Below are 17535 nucleotides of genomic sequence, written 5' to 3'. Positions count from 1 at the left end.
TTGCAGAACAGAATAAAAACCTGGCTGATGCAGACTGTGGACAGTCTGGTACTGGATGTAGCACAGTATGCAGCAGATGATGACTCAGCCTCTGAGGAAGTCTGTTTGATAAAACCATTCTTACATATGATAGGCTAAAAGTTAGACAAACAGCATGGAACGATGAACCAGCACTGGAAGGAATTAACTGGATGGGAAAAAAACCCCAGCATTTCTTGGTCTTGTGTAAATTCACAATTCCAATTAATATTTCTGTGTTTACATAATTATGTGAGAGAAAACGCTCCTGCAAAAATGTGGGAAAAAATGCACTAAAAAAATCAATGCATTTGTTTAATGTAGCAATCAAAATCAAAAGTGTGAAAAGTATAAATGTAACTTCATTATGGTAATACACTCCCAATCTTTGTAAGCTCACTCTGGCCTCTCTCTCATTATAGTTATCAACCAATTAGGTTCAGCTGAGGAATGGAAAATTTTATCTACCATGCAATTCCAACTACTTGTGACATGCATTTCAAAAAATCAAGCTGTCCTTCCATTCAAAGCTTGGGACTTTCTTCAAGACTGTATTTGAATACTATGGAATTTTCCATATTTTGATCAACGCATTCACATACGCCTTCATAGCAGGATGTTGGTAGCAACAGCAGACCCTACATTTCTTGGCTTCCTTAGATGTTAATAACTTATTTTTAGTCTGAAAAAGGGGGAAAAAAAAGCTGATACATTAAAAATAGTGTTCAGGATGTTAAATTTCATTAGCATATTTCAAAACATTAGTATTTTTCGAGTCTATTATCTAATGATGATGCTTCTTGCATCAAATACATTTTTGCCTTTGTAATACATGCCAGGCAGTGCTTTGCTGAAAGCTGTCAGGCAGATTAAAAAAAAAAATACAGTTCCTTCTTCAAATCTCAAGAAACTATGGAAAGAAAGTCACTGAAGACATTACATTATCAAAACTCAGTTTAAAACATTTTATATTTATTTATGAGATCTCTTGGTTTGTCATGCTTGCTTATATTCCTTATATTAAACCCATGTGATTGTCTGGTCACTTGCTCTGTCTTTTAAAAAGCTTTGGAGTTTGGTCCTTGGATGTTATTTGTAAATGAATAAAAAGGTATAAGCAAAATGAAGTGGGGGGGGAAAAAGCTTATTCATGTGAAAACAGTCTAACTTGCTCTGTCTTTTAAAAAGCTTTGGAGTATGGTCCTTGGATGTTATTTGTAAATGAATGAAAAGGTATAAGCAAAATGAAGTGGGGGGAAAAAGCTTATGTGAAAATAGTCTTGAAAAGACACAAAATGGGGTTATTTTTCTCTTGCTGTTGGTTACATGATATACAATTTATAAATTAGAATAGGTCTCACCAGTCTTTGGAATGCATTGCCATTTACTGAAGATTTACTTCTCTTATAAAGCTATTGTATGTAGCTATGCATTGTTAAACACTGCTGTCCTGCCACATGCCAACAAGTGCAAAGCATTGGCTTAAGGAAAGTTAGCTCTGTGATGAGGGTGTAATTTAAAAATCAGAGATCCTTCTTGTCGTTATTTTCTTCAGATGGGTACACACTTTGCTTCATGCAACTCCCTTTCACAGAGAACAAATGTTACTTTAAAGCACATACAATTTCTTTTTGTTGAATTTTGGAACAGAGTTGTTGCATCGTGTAGCCAGGAGAGAGTCTAAGTGAGAAGCAATCCACAGTTTCAGGAGGGATTTTTCAAACCCACCACACATAGCAAGACTTCACCATTTTTCCATCCTCACCCTTGAAACATCGTTGTAACACTTTAAAGTGTCAAATCAGTCAAGGCTCTAGGCACGCATTTAAAAGCGTATTGCGTGCTTTTGCTTTGCAGGTTTCAAGAACAGTTCTTCAAATTCTGAAAAAATAAGTGAATCAAGGACTGCAGTATGAGAAAGGTGTAAAATACATCCGTCTTGCAGCTTTCAGAAGGCTGCATACGTTCTAGGAATATCCAGAAGTTTCATAACTAATGATGACAAATTTTCAAAATAGCATTAAAGTTTCTGTTTCAGCACTAAGAGGATGTCATGACTGTTGGATATCAAATCTGGGGAAAGAGCAAACTCAGTTCTACCTGCCACTGGAATTTTCTACCTGCCATTAAAAGACATTATTTTTGTAATGGTGAGAGACAGGATACTGCCTTAGCTGAATTGGGCATATGATAAAGTTTTGCTGTTCCTGTTACATCAGTGCACAAGTGAGAATATTGTTGCAGTTGAGAAAGGAACTAGTTCTAAAGTACTCTGTGGTCAGGCAGTTGGACTAGGTGATCATTGTAGGTCACTTCCAACTGATTTCTATTCTATTCTATTCTACTCTATTCTATTCTGTTCTATTCTGTTCTACTCTACTCTACTCTACTCTACTTTACTCTAAACTGTGTACTTTTCTACAGTGAATCAGGGGCCATAATATGGGACATAATTCAAACACCATCCTAGAGCAGCCAGCTGTCTACAGGGAACTCCATCAGAAGTAGGTGAGAAAGAGAAATGGGAAATGATCCCTTTCCATGGGCCCTCCCATGGCAGCTTCTTTTCCGCTCTGCGTCCTTGGTAAAGGTAGGAAGGATTTCAAGGGTTTCACCTTGAAAGGTGAAACAACCCAAGAACAGGATGGGCTAGGATGATCTGATGTGGGGATCCCAGTGACCACAGGGAGCTACTGGGGACAAGGCACACCACCTTGCTGTACATTATGAAGTATATGTTACAATAGCTTTTAAGTCTTTTGCCAGCACTACCTGGTTGTAACATGACCATTTGGTACCAGACCCAGTCACTAAACCTTTCTCATGCCCAAGACAAAACAACGGCTGGACCCTGCATAAAGCAACTGTCATAGCCATCTCCCTTCCAATATATGTTTAAATGAAAAAAAGGTGTTGGTGGAGGTCTACTTTTTACCAATTTTCTTTGTAGCGAGAGAATGTGTCAGGGGAACAGGAGACCTGATACAAGGCCAGTCTGCAATAAAGCCAATGTTTATGAAGAAGGTACATTGAGTTCTAAGTTAAATGTTATTTGGGACAGGTGAGAAAAACATTCTGTACTTCACCCATCAAAGGTATGTTCCTTTGGAGAAAAAAAGACTATAAAATACCTTGAAGCAAACAGAAGCAGTTTAATGTCTCTGTAGCACAGCGCAGAACAGCTTGGTTTTCCTGCTCCAAGGGCTGTTTATACCATCATCGATCTATTGATTGCTATTACTTCTCCAGATCTTGTCTTTCTTAAGTACTAGTTATTTATTTTATACTAAACTGAACTGGATTAAAATTCTGGCATATTTCTTAGAATCATAGAATAATAGAATTGTCTAGGTCCGAAGGGGCCTTTCAGATCATTGAGTCCAACCATCAGCTGACACTGACAAAACCACCACTAAACCATATCACTAAGCACTATATCTACCCGTCTTTTCAATGCCTCCAGGGATGATGATTCCACCACTTCCCTGGGCAGCCTCTTCCAATGTTTGATAACTCTTTCAGTGTAAATTGTTTTTTCTAATATCTAATGTAAACTTCCCCTGGCACAACTTGAGGTCATTTCCTCTTGTCCTCTTGTGTTAGAATAGAATGAGCTCTTAATGTTCATTGGAAGTAATCTGGGAACCTAGAACATGTTTTTGTCCAAGAAAGTGCCCTGAATGTGCTTATGGCAAATGGAAATGTGGATCTGACTCTTCTTTAGCCAATAAGAGCATTCAGTGAAGGTTTTCTGTACCATTTCCATACCATGTCAAAGACAACAAAAGCTGTCTTCACCTGATTGTGGCTTGTGGCTGGGGAAGGTAGAGGATATCACACGTGAGAACTGTACTATTAGCTCTGGATGTGGGTACTGCCTCCCTGTGCAATGTCCACCTGCATTGCCAGAGGCCTCCATCTGTGCCCCCTGCCCAGGCATCATGGATGTGTGTGTCCAACAGCGTGTTATGGGCACGCGTGTATTAGTACTTTCACCTGAACCACATCTCCCTGGACTGCAAATGTCTTTTGCTGCTTTGTCAAACGTGCTACCAAAGCCAAAGTGACATCCACTTGTCTGAATTACTCATTGAAGAAGAAAGTTTGGTTTGGCAAGATCAGCTTCTGACAAATCCATGCTGATATTTTATACCCTGTTGATTACAAAATGGCTGCTAAACAACTTGCTCTATTACCTTCTAGATATTTAAATTGAGCTTATTGACCTGGGTCCTCATGGGTGAGCTGTATGAGGGCTGATTTTCACCTCATTACACAACTGCTTTCATCTTGTGAGTGACTGAGAAACCAGTTCTCATATTATGGGTTACGATGAAAAGGAATAGATTTCTAGACCTGCTACTCATAATAAATGGATTTTTTAAGGAGTTGGTGGTAATGGATCTACCCATTTCCTCACTGATAACAACACTGGATTAGCTATTGCATTATCATCATTCCTAATTGTACCTCTGCTTATTATTTAAGAGTGCAGTAAGTCGTGTTCCAGAGCTCACATCTATGTCCTGGCATTGTTTAACTTACTAGTAGAGAAGTACCCAAATGAGAGGGTAGTATACCAGGGAAGGAAAAGGTGGTGGCATTGAACGGGAAAAAGCAAACCAACAACCCAAACAATAAGCACTTGAATTGTGAAACCAGGCTTTTGGCTTAATGCTCATCTTTCATCCTAGAAGAAATGATTGAGTCAGAAATTTGTGTTGAAATTGCCACTGAAATAAATGAGTCAGAAGTGTGTGCTGAAATTATTCTGTGCCAAAGACTCTGGGACTTGGAATCTCAATTATGACAGCAGCTTCCTTACTAGAAGAAGACTGAAATGTGAAACCATTGTAAGGTGAGACTAAAATAATATTTCGTCTGACTCTTGATTGCACAGTACAACACTTTACTCCCAAAGGTCATAGAAGTGAGTACTGCATTTTATTTACATTAATGGTCATTCTCTCTGAAAGGAGCCTCAAGGAAAGCTGTTTGCCTGACTTCTGTTTTTGCCTAGGAAATCTTCATCTCTGAAAGGAGCCTCAAGGAAAGCTGTTTTCCCGACTTCTGTTTTTGCCTAGGAAATCTTGTTTCTCACATGAACTGTTTCTGCTTATACTGCTGAAGAATCAGGCTCCCTTCAGACCCTAATGCTGATAAAGTCACAAAGTTGGTGGAAGTGAACTGTATTTCACAGTAATAAGAAAGAAGGAACATTACAATGAATTGGTCAATGAAGAATGAGTAATTTAATGATTGATACAGCAAAATCATATGTTAAAGAAATAATTTTGGAAGACACCCTGACTTCTTACTAAAACCAAAGTTTCCCTATGGAGGGACCTTTCCCCTTGACTATCTGTTTTTGTGAGTTAAGCCTTTTTCTCAGACAGTTCTTTTCCATTAGAGGGCAGGTGTGGTTACCCATATTTATATGGGTAAGTGCAATCTTATACTATAAGAAAGATCATTAATTTAAATTAAATACACTTTTTTTCTTTTAAACTTTTAAATACAACTAAACATTTTACTGTAGAATGTATGTCAGCAAAAGATACAGACTCTAAAGCAGACTAATTCTAGTGGAAAATACACTACTTTCCCAATTACTTTTAAGAACTACGTAGTTCAGGTAACCTTGTTGATCTTCTGGTCCTCTTAAAAGTACAATAGTTCAAAATGTTGGTCAAGTTAAGATTAGTTGCATGACCAAGGAGATCTATATATTCTAACAACATATGGAACCACAGAACTTTAAACAATGCTCCTTAGATGACACTTTGGGAAAAGAAAGATATGAGAAGTTAACCATTAAATATATCCGGTACCCAAATGCTAAATTTTGAGTATGGCCTCCACTATGTTCTAGACCATTATATGAATAGAATATGTACATCCTTCTACAGCTTTTCTTAGTGTGAGTCACCAGAGTGAAGTTAGTCCTTCTGCATTGTTGGTAAGGCAGGATGGAATCTGTTTTTGTGGAAGAAATCACTAAAGAGATGGATGTCCAGGAAGGAAAAAGTTGAGCTTGTTATTTTCTTTCAGTTTTGCATTAGCAGGAAGCAGGACAGGGAACTTGATGAAGTGATGAATACATTCAGTACACTTTGCCATGGCAGTTGGAATAAACACCTTCAGGTTTTCAAAGCTTGGCTGAAAATTAATTGAAACACAAAATTAATCATAAATGGGAAAAGAGAATGTGCAGCATTTCTTTTTAGAATACTTTTTTTCACCAATATTTCTTTTCTCTTTATTTTTTTACCCTTTGTTGCCATTTACTCCACAGCAGCATCCAAAACCTTTGACCACACATACAAAATTCTTAGCTCTTTCAAGGAGATTTCTCACAGAATTCGCAAGGTGTTTAGAAGCTTTCTTCCTTTACACTACAGCCCGTGACAAGAATTAGCTCAATTCAGAAACAGAAGACTGAAATCAAGTCTTGCATTATGAGACTTAGCCCATAAGTTTTTATCTTCTGTTAAAATTCTCAGAACTCAGATTTTTTCCTGGCCTGGTACTTGAAGAAATAATTTCAAAAACTTTCAATTTGCATAAATTAATTGGGATTTTTTTAAAGCATCAACTTTATGCAAGTGACAATTAAAATGCTTAAAACTTACTGCATAATCCGTTATCACAAGCATTAGGGCAATCACCACAGGGAGCTCCTTTTTTGTAGGGCTTCGGAATTGAACTTCTGAGATTCCCCCTGAAACATCAACATTACCAACATGAGCTATAAAGTCACTGTACCATATCTGAAAATAAAACTTTATTAATTTGCACTCAGTCTTTAGTTATATGTCAAACAATTTTTATTTATGCGTTGGCGTTTATCTAGAAAGGTTTGGGGAGGGGGGGGGAGGAGAATTTGCAGGGGTGGCTTCTGTGAGAAGACACGAGAAGCTGTCCCTGTTTCAGACAAAGCCAATTTGTACCCACCACTAAGCCAAATTGCTGAGTGATCTCCCTGTCCTTATCTTGACTCACAAACTTTTTGTTGCATTTTCTCTCACTTTGTCCTGTTGAGGGGGGTGGTGGTAACAGAGTGGCTCAGTGGGCAACTGGTGGCCAGACAGGGTCAACCCACCACAATATATTACAATGTGAATGTGAAAATTAATTTTAGGCAGTTTATGAAATAATCACTCTGCCTTAAAATTCCCACTAAAGTTTCTGGTATTAACTATACTTTTCACTATAGTGTACCTATTGATTTGCCTTCCTGAACCAAGATTTCAAGTAGAAAGTGGAAAATACTTACTTGTGATTTATTATTATGAAAATTAGGATTTTTAGGCAAATGAAATTTAATCTGAAAATAAGTGTCACTTTTATGTGTTTTATGCTTTTTTTTGTTTGATAATTCTTTTAATGAATATGTTTCTATCTTTTCGTATTCCTTATACACTCTCCAAACCTGTTCCTCATCTATGGGTGCTGTGCCCTGTTACAAATTTCACCATCTCCTGACTAATTTTGATGACATAATAAGAAGTTCCAGAATCAGAATTAATACGTACGCGGGGCAGTAGTGGCAGACTTGAAAATACTTGTATTTACTGTTGGGACAGAAAGCGATAGCACATCCAATTTGATAAGAATTGTACCAAACCACCTGTAGATAGAAGAATAAAATCATGAGAGAATGAAAAATATACATATGAAAATCATTTAAGTACAATATGCATTAAAGAAACATTTGCAAACAAATTAAGCCACTCTATTAAACCTTTATAATAAAATAGAATTGCCACTTTGCTGGAAAAACTTTTTAATTTCTTTGCTTTCATCCCTGAATCAAAAAACATTTAGGACATAATGATAATTTATCATACACATATATAAAACATATGATTTAAGCTGTCTCAATTATATATATCTTAATTCAATTAATTTCTTTGCTTTCATCCCTGAATCAAAGAACATTTAGGATATAATGATTTAAGCTGTCTCAATTATATATGTTTTAATTCAGTTAAAACTGTTGAAGAAGATGTAGGAATTAGAATGTAAAATTTTTTTGCTGTGGTTCATGCAGGTGAACAGAGGAGGTTAGTATAAGCCATTGTCCAACTAGACACTCTCTGAGTCAATGGAATTCTGTAACAAACCTATTTATATTTCCTTCCTGATACTTTAATAACCCTATTCTTGCAGTGTCTGAGCAATTTTTAGATGTTATACAAACAAATAAGCTTCTTCCCTTTGTTTCTTCCTGAAGTTTTGAATACCAGTATCTTTAGTCTGTAAAGACACTTAGCCTATTATTTTCATTTTGATTCTGTTACTTTGAAAGTTTTCATCTTGTTTTGTCAGAATAACTCTCCTGCCTCCATTGTGTTTATTCTCTTTAAATATAACGAGAAGGTAAATGTTGCTTAACTAGCATATAGATATTTATCTATCCAGTCTGAAATATAGAAAAGTTGCATCTACCTGAGTGTAATGGCCAATCACAGCGCCTGGTGTTTTTGCTCCAACTCCATATTTGAAATCTTTCTCCTCATCGTACCAGGCCTGAATAGCATCTGACCATGGGAAAGGGGCAGTTGACATGAAGAGGTTTTCACCACATGGTACAGCTGAAAAGAGAAAGGTACTGAGAAATGCATAGAAGATACATGCGAAAAAAAGGCAGCAAAAGGTGGTACGATTTCCATGGAAGTTCTCATCCCAGGTGGAACCGAAAAGTGTTGGGTTTTTTTTCCAGTTCAGTGACATCACCCTTTGTCAATACTGAAGTTGTCACTTGAGCAGTTTGCAGCGTGGCCAGCCTGTTTGGCTAGTAGTTTGGTTGTTGACAGACCTTCTGCATGTCTGCAGATACGCCTGCACATGTGCACCACAGATTCATGACTGTCATTCTGCTATTTGAAAGTCAGCATCCTAGTCATTAGTCAGGTCACAGCTCAGTAATCGTGGGAAAATCCCAATAATCCAAAGCTTACTCCTGGCACACAAGAAGGTGTCTACACTGTCTTCACCTACTGTTTTTATTCAGGTCCAACCCTACTGCACATACATTAGTTCTCATCTGGGATTCACCTTAGCTAGAACCAGAGGATTTGGTTTTTAGGCAAAAAGTATGAGGACTGAAGGACAGTCCACGTCTTACACAGAGTATAGACAGCAGTCAGTCAACACCACATCGGGCTCTGATCACAGCTATTGTGAACACAGTATAGCTGTAACTTCAATATCCAATTTCTGAAGTATTTATACGAGCCTCCAAGATAGTTATGGGTTGCACATTGCCAGAGACTGAAAAACTATTAGTTTTAGAAATTATGCTTAGGACCACCAGCTGGTTTTGAACCTTCACCTTTTGCCCCCTCCTTCCCAGACAGTTTCATCCATCACACGCAGTTTGGTTTCTGCAGTAAACTGGGCTTCCCAGACAGTTTCATCCATCACACGCAGGTTGGTTTCTGCAGTAAATCTAGATAATCTTCTTTCTGATGGATATTTTGAGAGAATATGTTTTCTCACTATGATTTCCCAGAAAACAGGATATACCTATGCAAAACTGATTCAACTGAGATGAGAATGGATTTGAACTTTTCTCACTTACTGGACAGATTTATACCTAAAATTTTTAACTTGCACCAACAAAATTAAATTGAATATATACGGCATCTCAAATAAAAGAAACCCAAAAAATGAAACAGCCAAAAAAACCAAAAAAACTGGTCACATCAGTTTGACATTGTATGACATTATTCAGTTAACATTCATGCTTCACTTACTGGTTGTCCTCTTGTCAACAGGACTGTGACTTAAAGTACATTTATCAGCCCATTTTTGGGCATTCTTTGCAGCTGCAGGACTCCATTCCTTAATGAAAGAAGAAAATATTAGCCATTCAGACACTTACCAATTAATAACCCCTCATGAAGGAATACCATTTGAAAATTACACTTCAAATCTGAAAAAATCATATTCAAAATGCTTTTCTTCCCCTTTTGGGGAGTGTATGGGGGTAAGAATAAAGTCACTATGTACCCAGGAGAATAGAAACTGTAAAGACTAATGAAGAATGCACCAGAAAGAAATTAAAAATGCCATAGTTCCTCCATTTTCTTTTCCTTCAAAAGAAAGAGACATTATTGTTCATACAGCACAAAATTTTCCAGACATTTTTTCCCACCTGCCACACTTTACATTTCTCTTGGTGCTGGCCATGTTCAGTCTTTATGAAAGGTCTGGAGAGTGAATTTGTGGCTAAATAAAACAGTGTGACCTTGCAGATAGTCCTGTATCTCTCATAGAGTGCATTACCCATGAAAAACAGATTTACAGCACGTAACTTACCATCTTCATCATGTTGCTGGCAGTTGGGTTTACTCCTCTCCTGAGGCTATTATGTTTGTCAACAATTGCCTTTTGCTGATCTGCTCTGCTAGTTGACAGAGCATCGAAACTTGCGGGTTCCTAAATTGAAAGAACATGTTATATTCCTTTTATATTTGAATGTAACTAAATCCTGAATCTTTTCTAGGAAATCTTAAAATATCAAAATACTAATATTAACCAGAGAAATGATCCTTGTGACGGAGGAGGTACTGTGGTACACTTTGTCTCCTAAGTGTCTCTAAGGGTGCTTCCAGCATTTCCACAGCTTAGCAGTAATTACACTCATTCCTGCATCATATCTGCCAACCCTTTGTGGATGGCTGAGATATCCTGTAATGCCTCTTGTACCTGTTCATTCTTAAATTTACGCAACTGAATAAGACTTATTTTACTTTTATTATAGCTTCCTTCATAAGGTTTGGAGGAAACAGGATCTAAAAGTCAGCTGAAGATATGGATATGCTTATGATGAGTTCCCCTTCTTCATTAATTTAAACATGGCTATCAATGTTTTTTTTTATTGAAGGAGCCTGTGGTTTAATCACAGGATAGTCACAGACCTCTTGTTTATCAGGACATCCCCCTGAACAAAAAGGTGTGCCTATGTTTTTCATGCCTTACTTTTTCTTCTACTCCTACCAAAACTGATAACATTTCTTATAGTTTCATGTATTTTCTAATCAAAAAATACCCATGTGAAGAACTCAGCCTCCCTTTTACAACCATTCTCACTAGACTGCAGCACAGAGAGCAGAAATTGAAAAATTAGGGGGAAAAGTAGTGAAACCTTCAGTCACATGAGGGTTTCTGAAACAGAAGTTATAAAACTCAAACTTCACACTAACGATGGGTTGGGAGGAACCAGTCTAAGTGTGTGTTGCTTCTGTTCGTTTGGCTGTCTGAGGGATAAAAAAGTGATACATGTTGAGAGGGACAAGCAGTTATGTCAGGACCTCTAGGATTAGAAAAGGAGAAACTATGGGGAATTAATAGGAAGAGGGATGGATCTTCAGAAGATCCATATTGCAGGATCTGTGTATCACATCTTGTAGAAAATATAGAAGAAAATATGAATATATTTTTATGAACATATTTTTATGAATGTATGAACAAATAGAAAATATGAACCAACTCGTAAGTAACACTGACTTTATAGATGGTTTAATGTGCAAGTGTGGAACCAATCTACTGCTTTGAAACCAAATAGATGTCAAGGATAAACGCTTTCCAGATTCTATATCTCTAATCAGACTCTTCCCATGTCTCATCAGTGTGCACAGGAAAAGCCATGTTCAGTCAGACCGTCAGCCCCTGGGGTCCCACCCAGATTTTCCAAGTACAAAGCATGGATCTTACCACTCCAGTGGATGGAGACAGCACAGCTGCAAGACACAGGAACACCACTGACAGAATCATCTCTGAAAAGGGGAGAACGAGGATTTAATTTGTTTTTCACAGAGTTCTCGTTTCTCATGAATACACAGTGCATCTTTCTTTTGTGTACTTCCTGGCTTTTTCTCAATTAGCAAAGTAATGTTTTCTTTCTCTCCTCCTTCTCTCCTCCTCCCATTTTCAGAAGTTAAAACAAACTCATTCATCCTCTACATTTCCAAATTTCTATGCGTCAACTGCCTTCGTACTTCCTGCTGTAATCCTGGCTGAACACCTGAATTCACAGTATAGGAGGACACATGTATTTCCCTTCCTGTAGGAAACCTTCTTTTCACTGCCACACTGTGGGACAGCTGGGATGGGATGCTGCCTTTAGCTTGTTTCTGTGTCTGTAAGTCTGAAACTTCTGCTGCTCCCCTTTGCCTGCTATGACTGGATGCATTGGTTGAAAGGGGGATTAAACACTCAGCCCATGTCCAGACCTCTATGTTCAGGTGTCCCTTACTTTGTGAGCTGGGAAGAACTGTCTGGACCAGAAATGGACCAGCACTGGCTTCCTGCCAAAGACTTGTTTCAGAAAGCTTCTTATTTGTTTTGATTTTTTTTTAAAGACAGCTCTTGATTATATTACAGGTAGTGTAGAATGGCAACAGAAACAAGAGCCTTCTCCTGTTGAAGAAGTAACCACCAGACCCTGGACTTCAAGTCTCTGACTTGCTTAGGAGGTTCAAAGCACCATGGCATGAAACTACAGTGACCAAGGAGGTAATGTAGGTCACTTCAAAGTTCAGGTGTCTGCAATCAGTCATAGGAGTTACATTCAGCTTGTTTCTGCTTAGCTACCTTGGGCAGGCAAGCAGGTGACTAGAATGGAATTTACTTATTTTGGCATTTTTCCCAGCCTCCCACTGCAAGGGAATTTATGGGCGTGTTGCCACAGAGGTATATTATTAGCTTAACTTCTTATTTGATTTTTGAGGGGCTGCTGGTTTTAGTTTTAATTTATTCCTGGGGAATGGCCAATAGGATTTGCTGATCTTTCCATATTCCGCAAAGCCCCTTTACCTCGAGGCAATCAGTTTATATAAAACACAAGGTGCTCAAGCTCACAGAGAACGTGTGGGTAAGAAAAACTACCCTTTTCCAAATGGTACAGCAAAGCCCATTTTCCTCACCAGCTTGCTTACATTGCACTGGAGGTGACCCACAGTCCCCGGCCTGTAGGCCAGGGAGTTACTCCAGCTCTGCTAAAGAGCAAAGCCCATTGAAGTGGACTGTGACTATGGGCAGCTGTAGCTCAGAGGCCAAAAAACTGGACAGACTGGCCACATCTGTACAATTAATCTCTCTCAGCCTCCAAAACAGGGTGGCTTCTTCCAAGCACTTACACCTGAGATCTAATTGTTCTGGGCAAAAACCATACTGGTAATTAACAGTATAAGTCAATGATTTCCTGTTCTTAATATTGACTTACATCACTTATGTTTAATTTTGACATCACCTATGCCTCCCTGAAGTGCTTTGCATTCACAGAAGGTTTTCTTACTAATTTTTCTACTAATTATTTCCCAGAGCCATTACAAAACCTTGCAGTGTCTATGACCTAGTTGCTCAGCAATAAAAGTTTATACTCTCAATATCATGAAAAATTATTCTTTTCACTTAATTTCTAACTAAGAAATAAATAGAGGTGGGGGTTATTTATAGCTGTACTCAAGTCACAAGCAGAAATACATCTTTTGAGTGAAAAATGTGATGATATGCAAATAGAAAACAACCCTTTTTGCACCTAAACCAAGTATGAACAAATTCCCAGATTAAATGGAAAAATAACGCTTCATTGAAACAGTGAAGCTTTCTATTTTGCAAACCAAAGTGAAGAAGGTAACTTAAAGACATGTGCAAAGATTTCATTCACTGCAGCATTTTCTATGAATTAACTTACAATTAAATATAATTGGTAATTTAATACATGATACAAGTTTCAAAATGCTATTGGAATGCTTTTTAAGACCCAGTGGGTTTCCTGCTCCAAGATATTAACATACTTTTGGCAATACCACTGATTTCAACCAAATGCTTATAGTTTATGAGATGTAAATTTAATTGCTCTGCATTAATTTCTAGGCACTGGTCCTAAAATCAGTCTCTCTGTCCCCCTCCCCTGTTCCCCCTCAATCAAACACAAATCAGGACATGTGCCAAGTCTTACTGACTTTCCTATAACTCCATCTGTGAGCAGGGATCTGCCACCAAAAGATGGTGCTTTAGCATCCCTGGTTTGTATGAGTTTAGCAAACTTGTGTGAATATGTTTTTCTCATCCCTCCTCCTAAAAAAAGAAAGATACTGCTTTCTTGCATACAGACAGCTTTTCATCTGTTTTTTGATTGTTCATCAATTTTCTCCCCCTTTTCTTCAGCTTGTGTTACACTGCCTTATTTTTCACTGAATAAAATCCTCTTTCTGTGACTGCTCTAAATTGTTCAAGAAGTCTTCTGACAATAAGATGCATTTTAATATATGAAAAAAAATGCAATACTTTAAGCCAACAAATCAATCTGAATCTTACCTTTTGTTTCCAGGAAGATCGGAAGTTTCTTCTGTCCTTCTACAGGTGGTTGTGGAAGTGACCAGTGTTGTTCACTGGCGAGTGATTTATAGCTCTTCTGTTTCCTGATAGGACAAGGTGACTCAGCGTCACAGGTATTATACAATTCAAATAGTGACCAGATAGAGCAGAGTATTTGTCAAGTGCACATCCTTCCAAGAAGGACATTGTTTCCTTGTGTTCCGTTTTTATTTCCTCTTACCCCTTGTATTGGAAGAGATTAAATACTCTGAAATTAATTTTGTATATATTGCTCCTTGTATGTGAAATTTGCAGTCAATGTGAACGCCAGGTACAAATGTTCTCTGCTAATGATTGACGCATCCAGTTGTAGTGAGAATTGATCTTAATCTCTAGCCATGCAAATAAACTCAGCTGGCTACTAAGGTGGCTCCAGGCTGACGTTGTGATAAACAAGATGGAATCTTGCCTATTGATTTTCCCATGGGGTAAAGAAAATATTTGGTCAAGTTCCTGCTCCAGCTATGGTGTCTTTACATCAGTCTTACAGTATAAAAGTCAAAGAAGGAGACAAGGATATTTCTCTAATTGATACTTTTATTGGATAAAGAGTAAAATATTATTGTGTGCACTACCATTAAAACACATATGGTAGTTTGATCTGACATTTCCGGATACATGGAGTAACATGAGAACGGGTAGAAATACTGCCAAATCAGAAGCGTATTTTTGTGTGCACATCGACTGGTTTTGTTCACATTTAGTCTCAAGAAGTTACTGACCAGAATGTGTTTAGATAAAATGATGTTATTTTTCTATTTAAATTCAAGTCTTCCTTCCTCGTAGTCACTCAATTCCTACCCTCATTCCTTGTGAAGTGTGCCTTCAAAAAAGTCTTTTGATTTTTCAGTACCTGGGAAACCAACCTATTGGCTCTACCAGACAAAATGGTAGTGGCGTGATTTGTTGTTTTGTAATTATATGGAAAGGAACACACTGTCAGCAAGTTTGAGGTTGACACCAAATTGCAGGGAGCAGTCAATATGTTGGATATTAAAGGCTGCTGTTCAGAGGAATCTCAAAAAGCTGGGGAAGTGATTTGACAGAAATGATCTGAAAGTAAACAATTGACAGAGACCAATTGTCTAGGGAGCAGGTCTAACAAAAAGCACTTAAGGCTTCTTGTTGGACGACAAGTTGCATATGAGTCAACAGTGCTCCCTTGCAACAGTGAGGTCTAACCATGCACAGCACTGCATTAGCATTTTTTAAGCACTTCTGAAACTGTGTCTGGTTTTGGAGTCCCCAGTACAAGAAAATCATTAACAAACTGGAGTAAGCCCAACAAAGGGCCACTAAGCTGGCAAGAGGAAAGAAGAGATGGACTCTTTTAACAACATGGACATGAGGTAAGGACTACAAATTGCAACTAGATATAAACAAATACTATTTACAGTGAGGCTTGTTAAGCACTGAGGCAGATTGACTAAGGAGGTTGTAGATTTTGAATAACTGGAGATATTAAAAACCGGACAAGACCTAGCTTTCAAGTTGGCAATGCTTTGAGCAGGATGTTAGACCAGACAAGCTTCAGGGGTCCTGTACAACCCAAACTGTACTAAGGTTGTGTGATTTTCATATTGTTTACGCTGGAAAGGCACCAAATGAGACTTGTCTTATTTTACTTGTTGACAGATACAACTAATTAATTTTAGTGGGAACCTCTAATTATTACATGAGAAAGCAAGTGGTACTAGCGCAATGGTAATAACCATTACTAATGAAAAAGATTGCATTCAGGTGGTCCTGAATTAAGCAATCCATGGATCCAAAGGTAGAGAATAGATCCTATTATGCTCATGTCATTCATATCTCTGCCTAATGTCACTGAGACCTTGTGAATCATCTCCTCAGTCAAGTATAAGAGCTGTGTATAAACCCGAGCAAATGGTTCCGAACAACATCTTATCCTGTAACAGGGGATTTAAGGGCCTTTAACTAGAGTTGCCAGGGGAGGGGAACCTCTAATCCATCCCATTCCTATGATGCCAATGCCAGCAATAGATGTGCAGAAGCTGAAGAAGAGTCGCAGGTCAGCAAGAGAGTATCTGGAGTATAGCATAAAAGAAAAGTAGTCACTCCAGCCAGTAAATTATCTTCATCAGATGCCCAATTTAAATGCCTCTATGCAAAGGCACATGGCATGGGGAATAAATGTGTTGGTGGATAAGGGAAGAACAACTAACTTCATCTGCCTGGACTTGTGCAAAATATTTGACACTGTCCTGCATGACATTCTTCTCTCTAAACTGGAGAGACATGGATTCGATGGATGGACCACTCAGTGGAAAATGAATTTGCTGGGTAGCTGCACTCAGAGTTGCAGTCAATGGTTCAATGTCCAAGTGAAGACCAGTGATGAGTGGGTTCCTCAGGGGAAAGGAACTGGGAACAGTACTGTTTAAAATCTTTGTTGGCAACATGTACAGTGAGATTGAGTGAACCATCAGCAAATTTGAGGATAACACCAAGCTGTGTGGCACAGTAGACACACTGGAGGGAAGGGATGCCATCCAGAGGGACCTGGACAGGCTTGAGAGGTGGGTGTGTGCAAACCTCATGAAGTTCAGCAAGGGGAAGTTCAAGGTCCTGCACGTGAGTCATGGCAATCCCAAGCACAAACACAGGCTGTGGGGAGAATTAATTGAGAGCAGGCTTGAGGAGAAGGACTTGCAGATGTTGGTGGATGAGAAATTCAACATGAGCTGGCAATGTGCACTCGTAGACCAGAAAGCCTCCCACATCCTGGTTGCATCAGAAGTATGGCCAGCAGGATGAGGGGGGGTGATTCTTACCCTCTGCTCCAATCTGGTAAGACTCTACCAGGTCTGCATCCGTCTCTGGGACCCCCAACATAAGAAGGACATGGACCTGTTGGAGGTCCTAGAGGAGGGCCACAAAGATGATCAGAGGGCTAGAGTACCTCTCCTATGAGGACAGGCTGAGAGAGTTGGGGTTGTTCAGCCTGGAGAAGAGAAGGCTTAGGGGAGACTGCATAGCAGCCTTCCAGTGCCTAAAGGGGGCATATAGGAGAGATGGGGAGGGACTCTTTTTGAGGGAGTGTCATGATAAGGACAAGGGGTAATGGTTTGAAACTGAGAGTAGGTTTAGAATAGATATTAGGAA

The 17535-nt window shown here is 38.6% G+C and overlaps 1 protein-coding gene across 1 annotated transcript; it reads right to left on the bottom strand.

The window, feature by feature from the left end:
- Positions 1-5247: 5247 nt before the first annotated feature.
- On the bottom strand, positions 5248-14448 carry LOC106885815 (cysteine-rich venom protein pseudechetoxin-like). The gene is made up of 8 exons (XM_014938313.1): positions 14350-14448; positions 11743-11804; positions 10345-10464; positions 9780-9867; positions 8470-8615; positions 7554-7648; positions 6651-6739; positions 5248-6177 (listed from the first exon to the last, which is right to left on the bottom strand). Exons 2-8 carry the CDS (start codon positions 11800-11802, stop codon positions 6167-6169), a joined length of 609 nt encoding a protein of 202 aa, XP_014793799.1. The 5' UTR covers positions 11803-11804; positions 14350-14448; the 3' UTR covers positions 5248-6166.
- Positions 14449-17535: the final 3087 nt, after the last annotated feature.

The sequence above is a fragment of the Calidris pugnax genome, unplaced genomic scaffold (assembly GCF_001431845.1).
Source record: "Calidris pugnax isolate Ruff unplaced genomic scaffold, ASM143184v1 scaffold73, whole genome shotgun sequence".
Lineage (NCBI taxonomy): Eukaryota > Metazoa > Chordata > Aves > Charadriiformes > Scolopacidae > Calidris > Calidris pugnax.
Note: the sequence above shows the minus strand (reverse complement) of the source record. Positions and strands in the feature narration are given on the sequence as shown.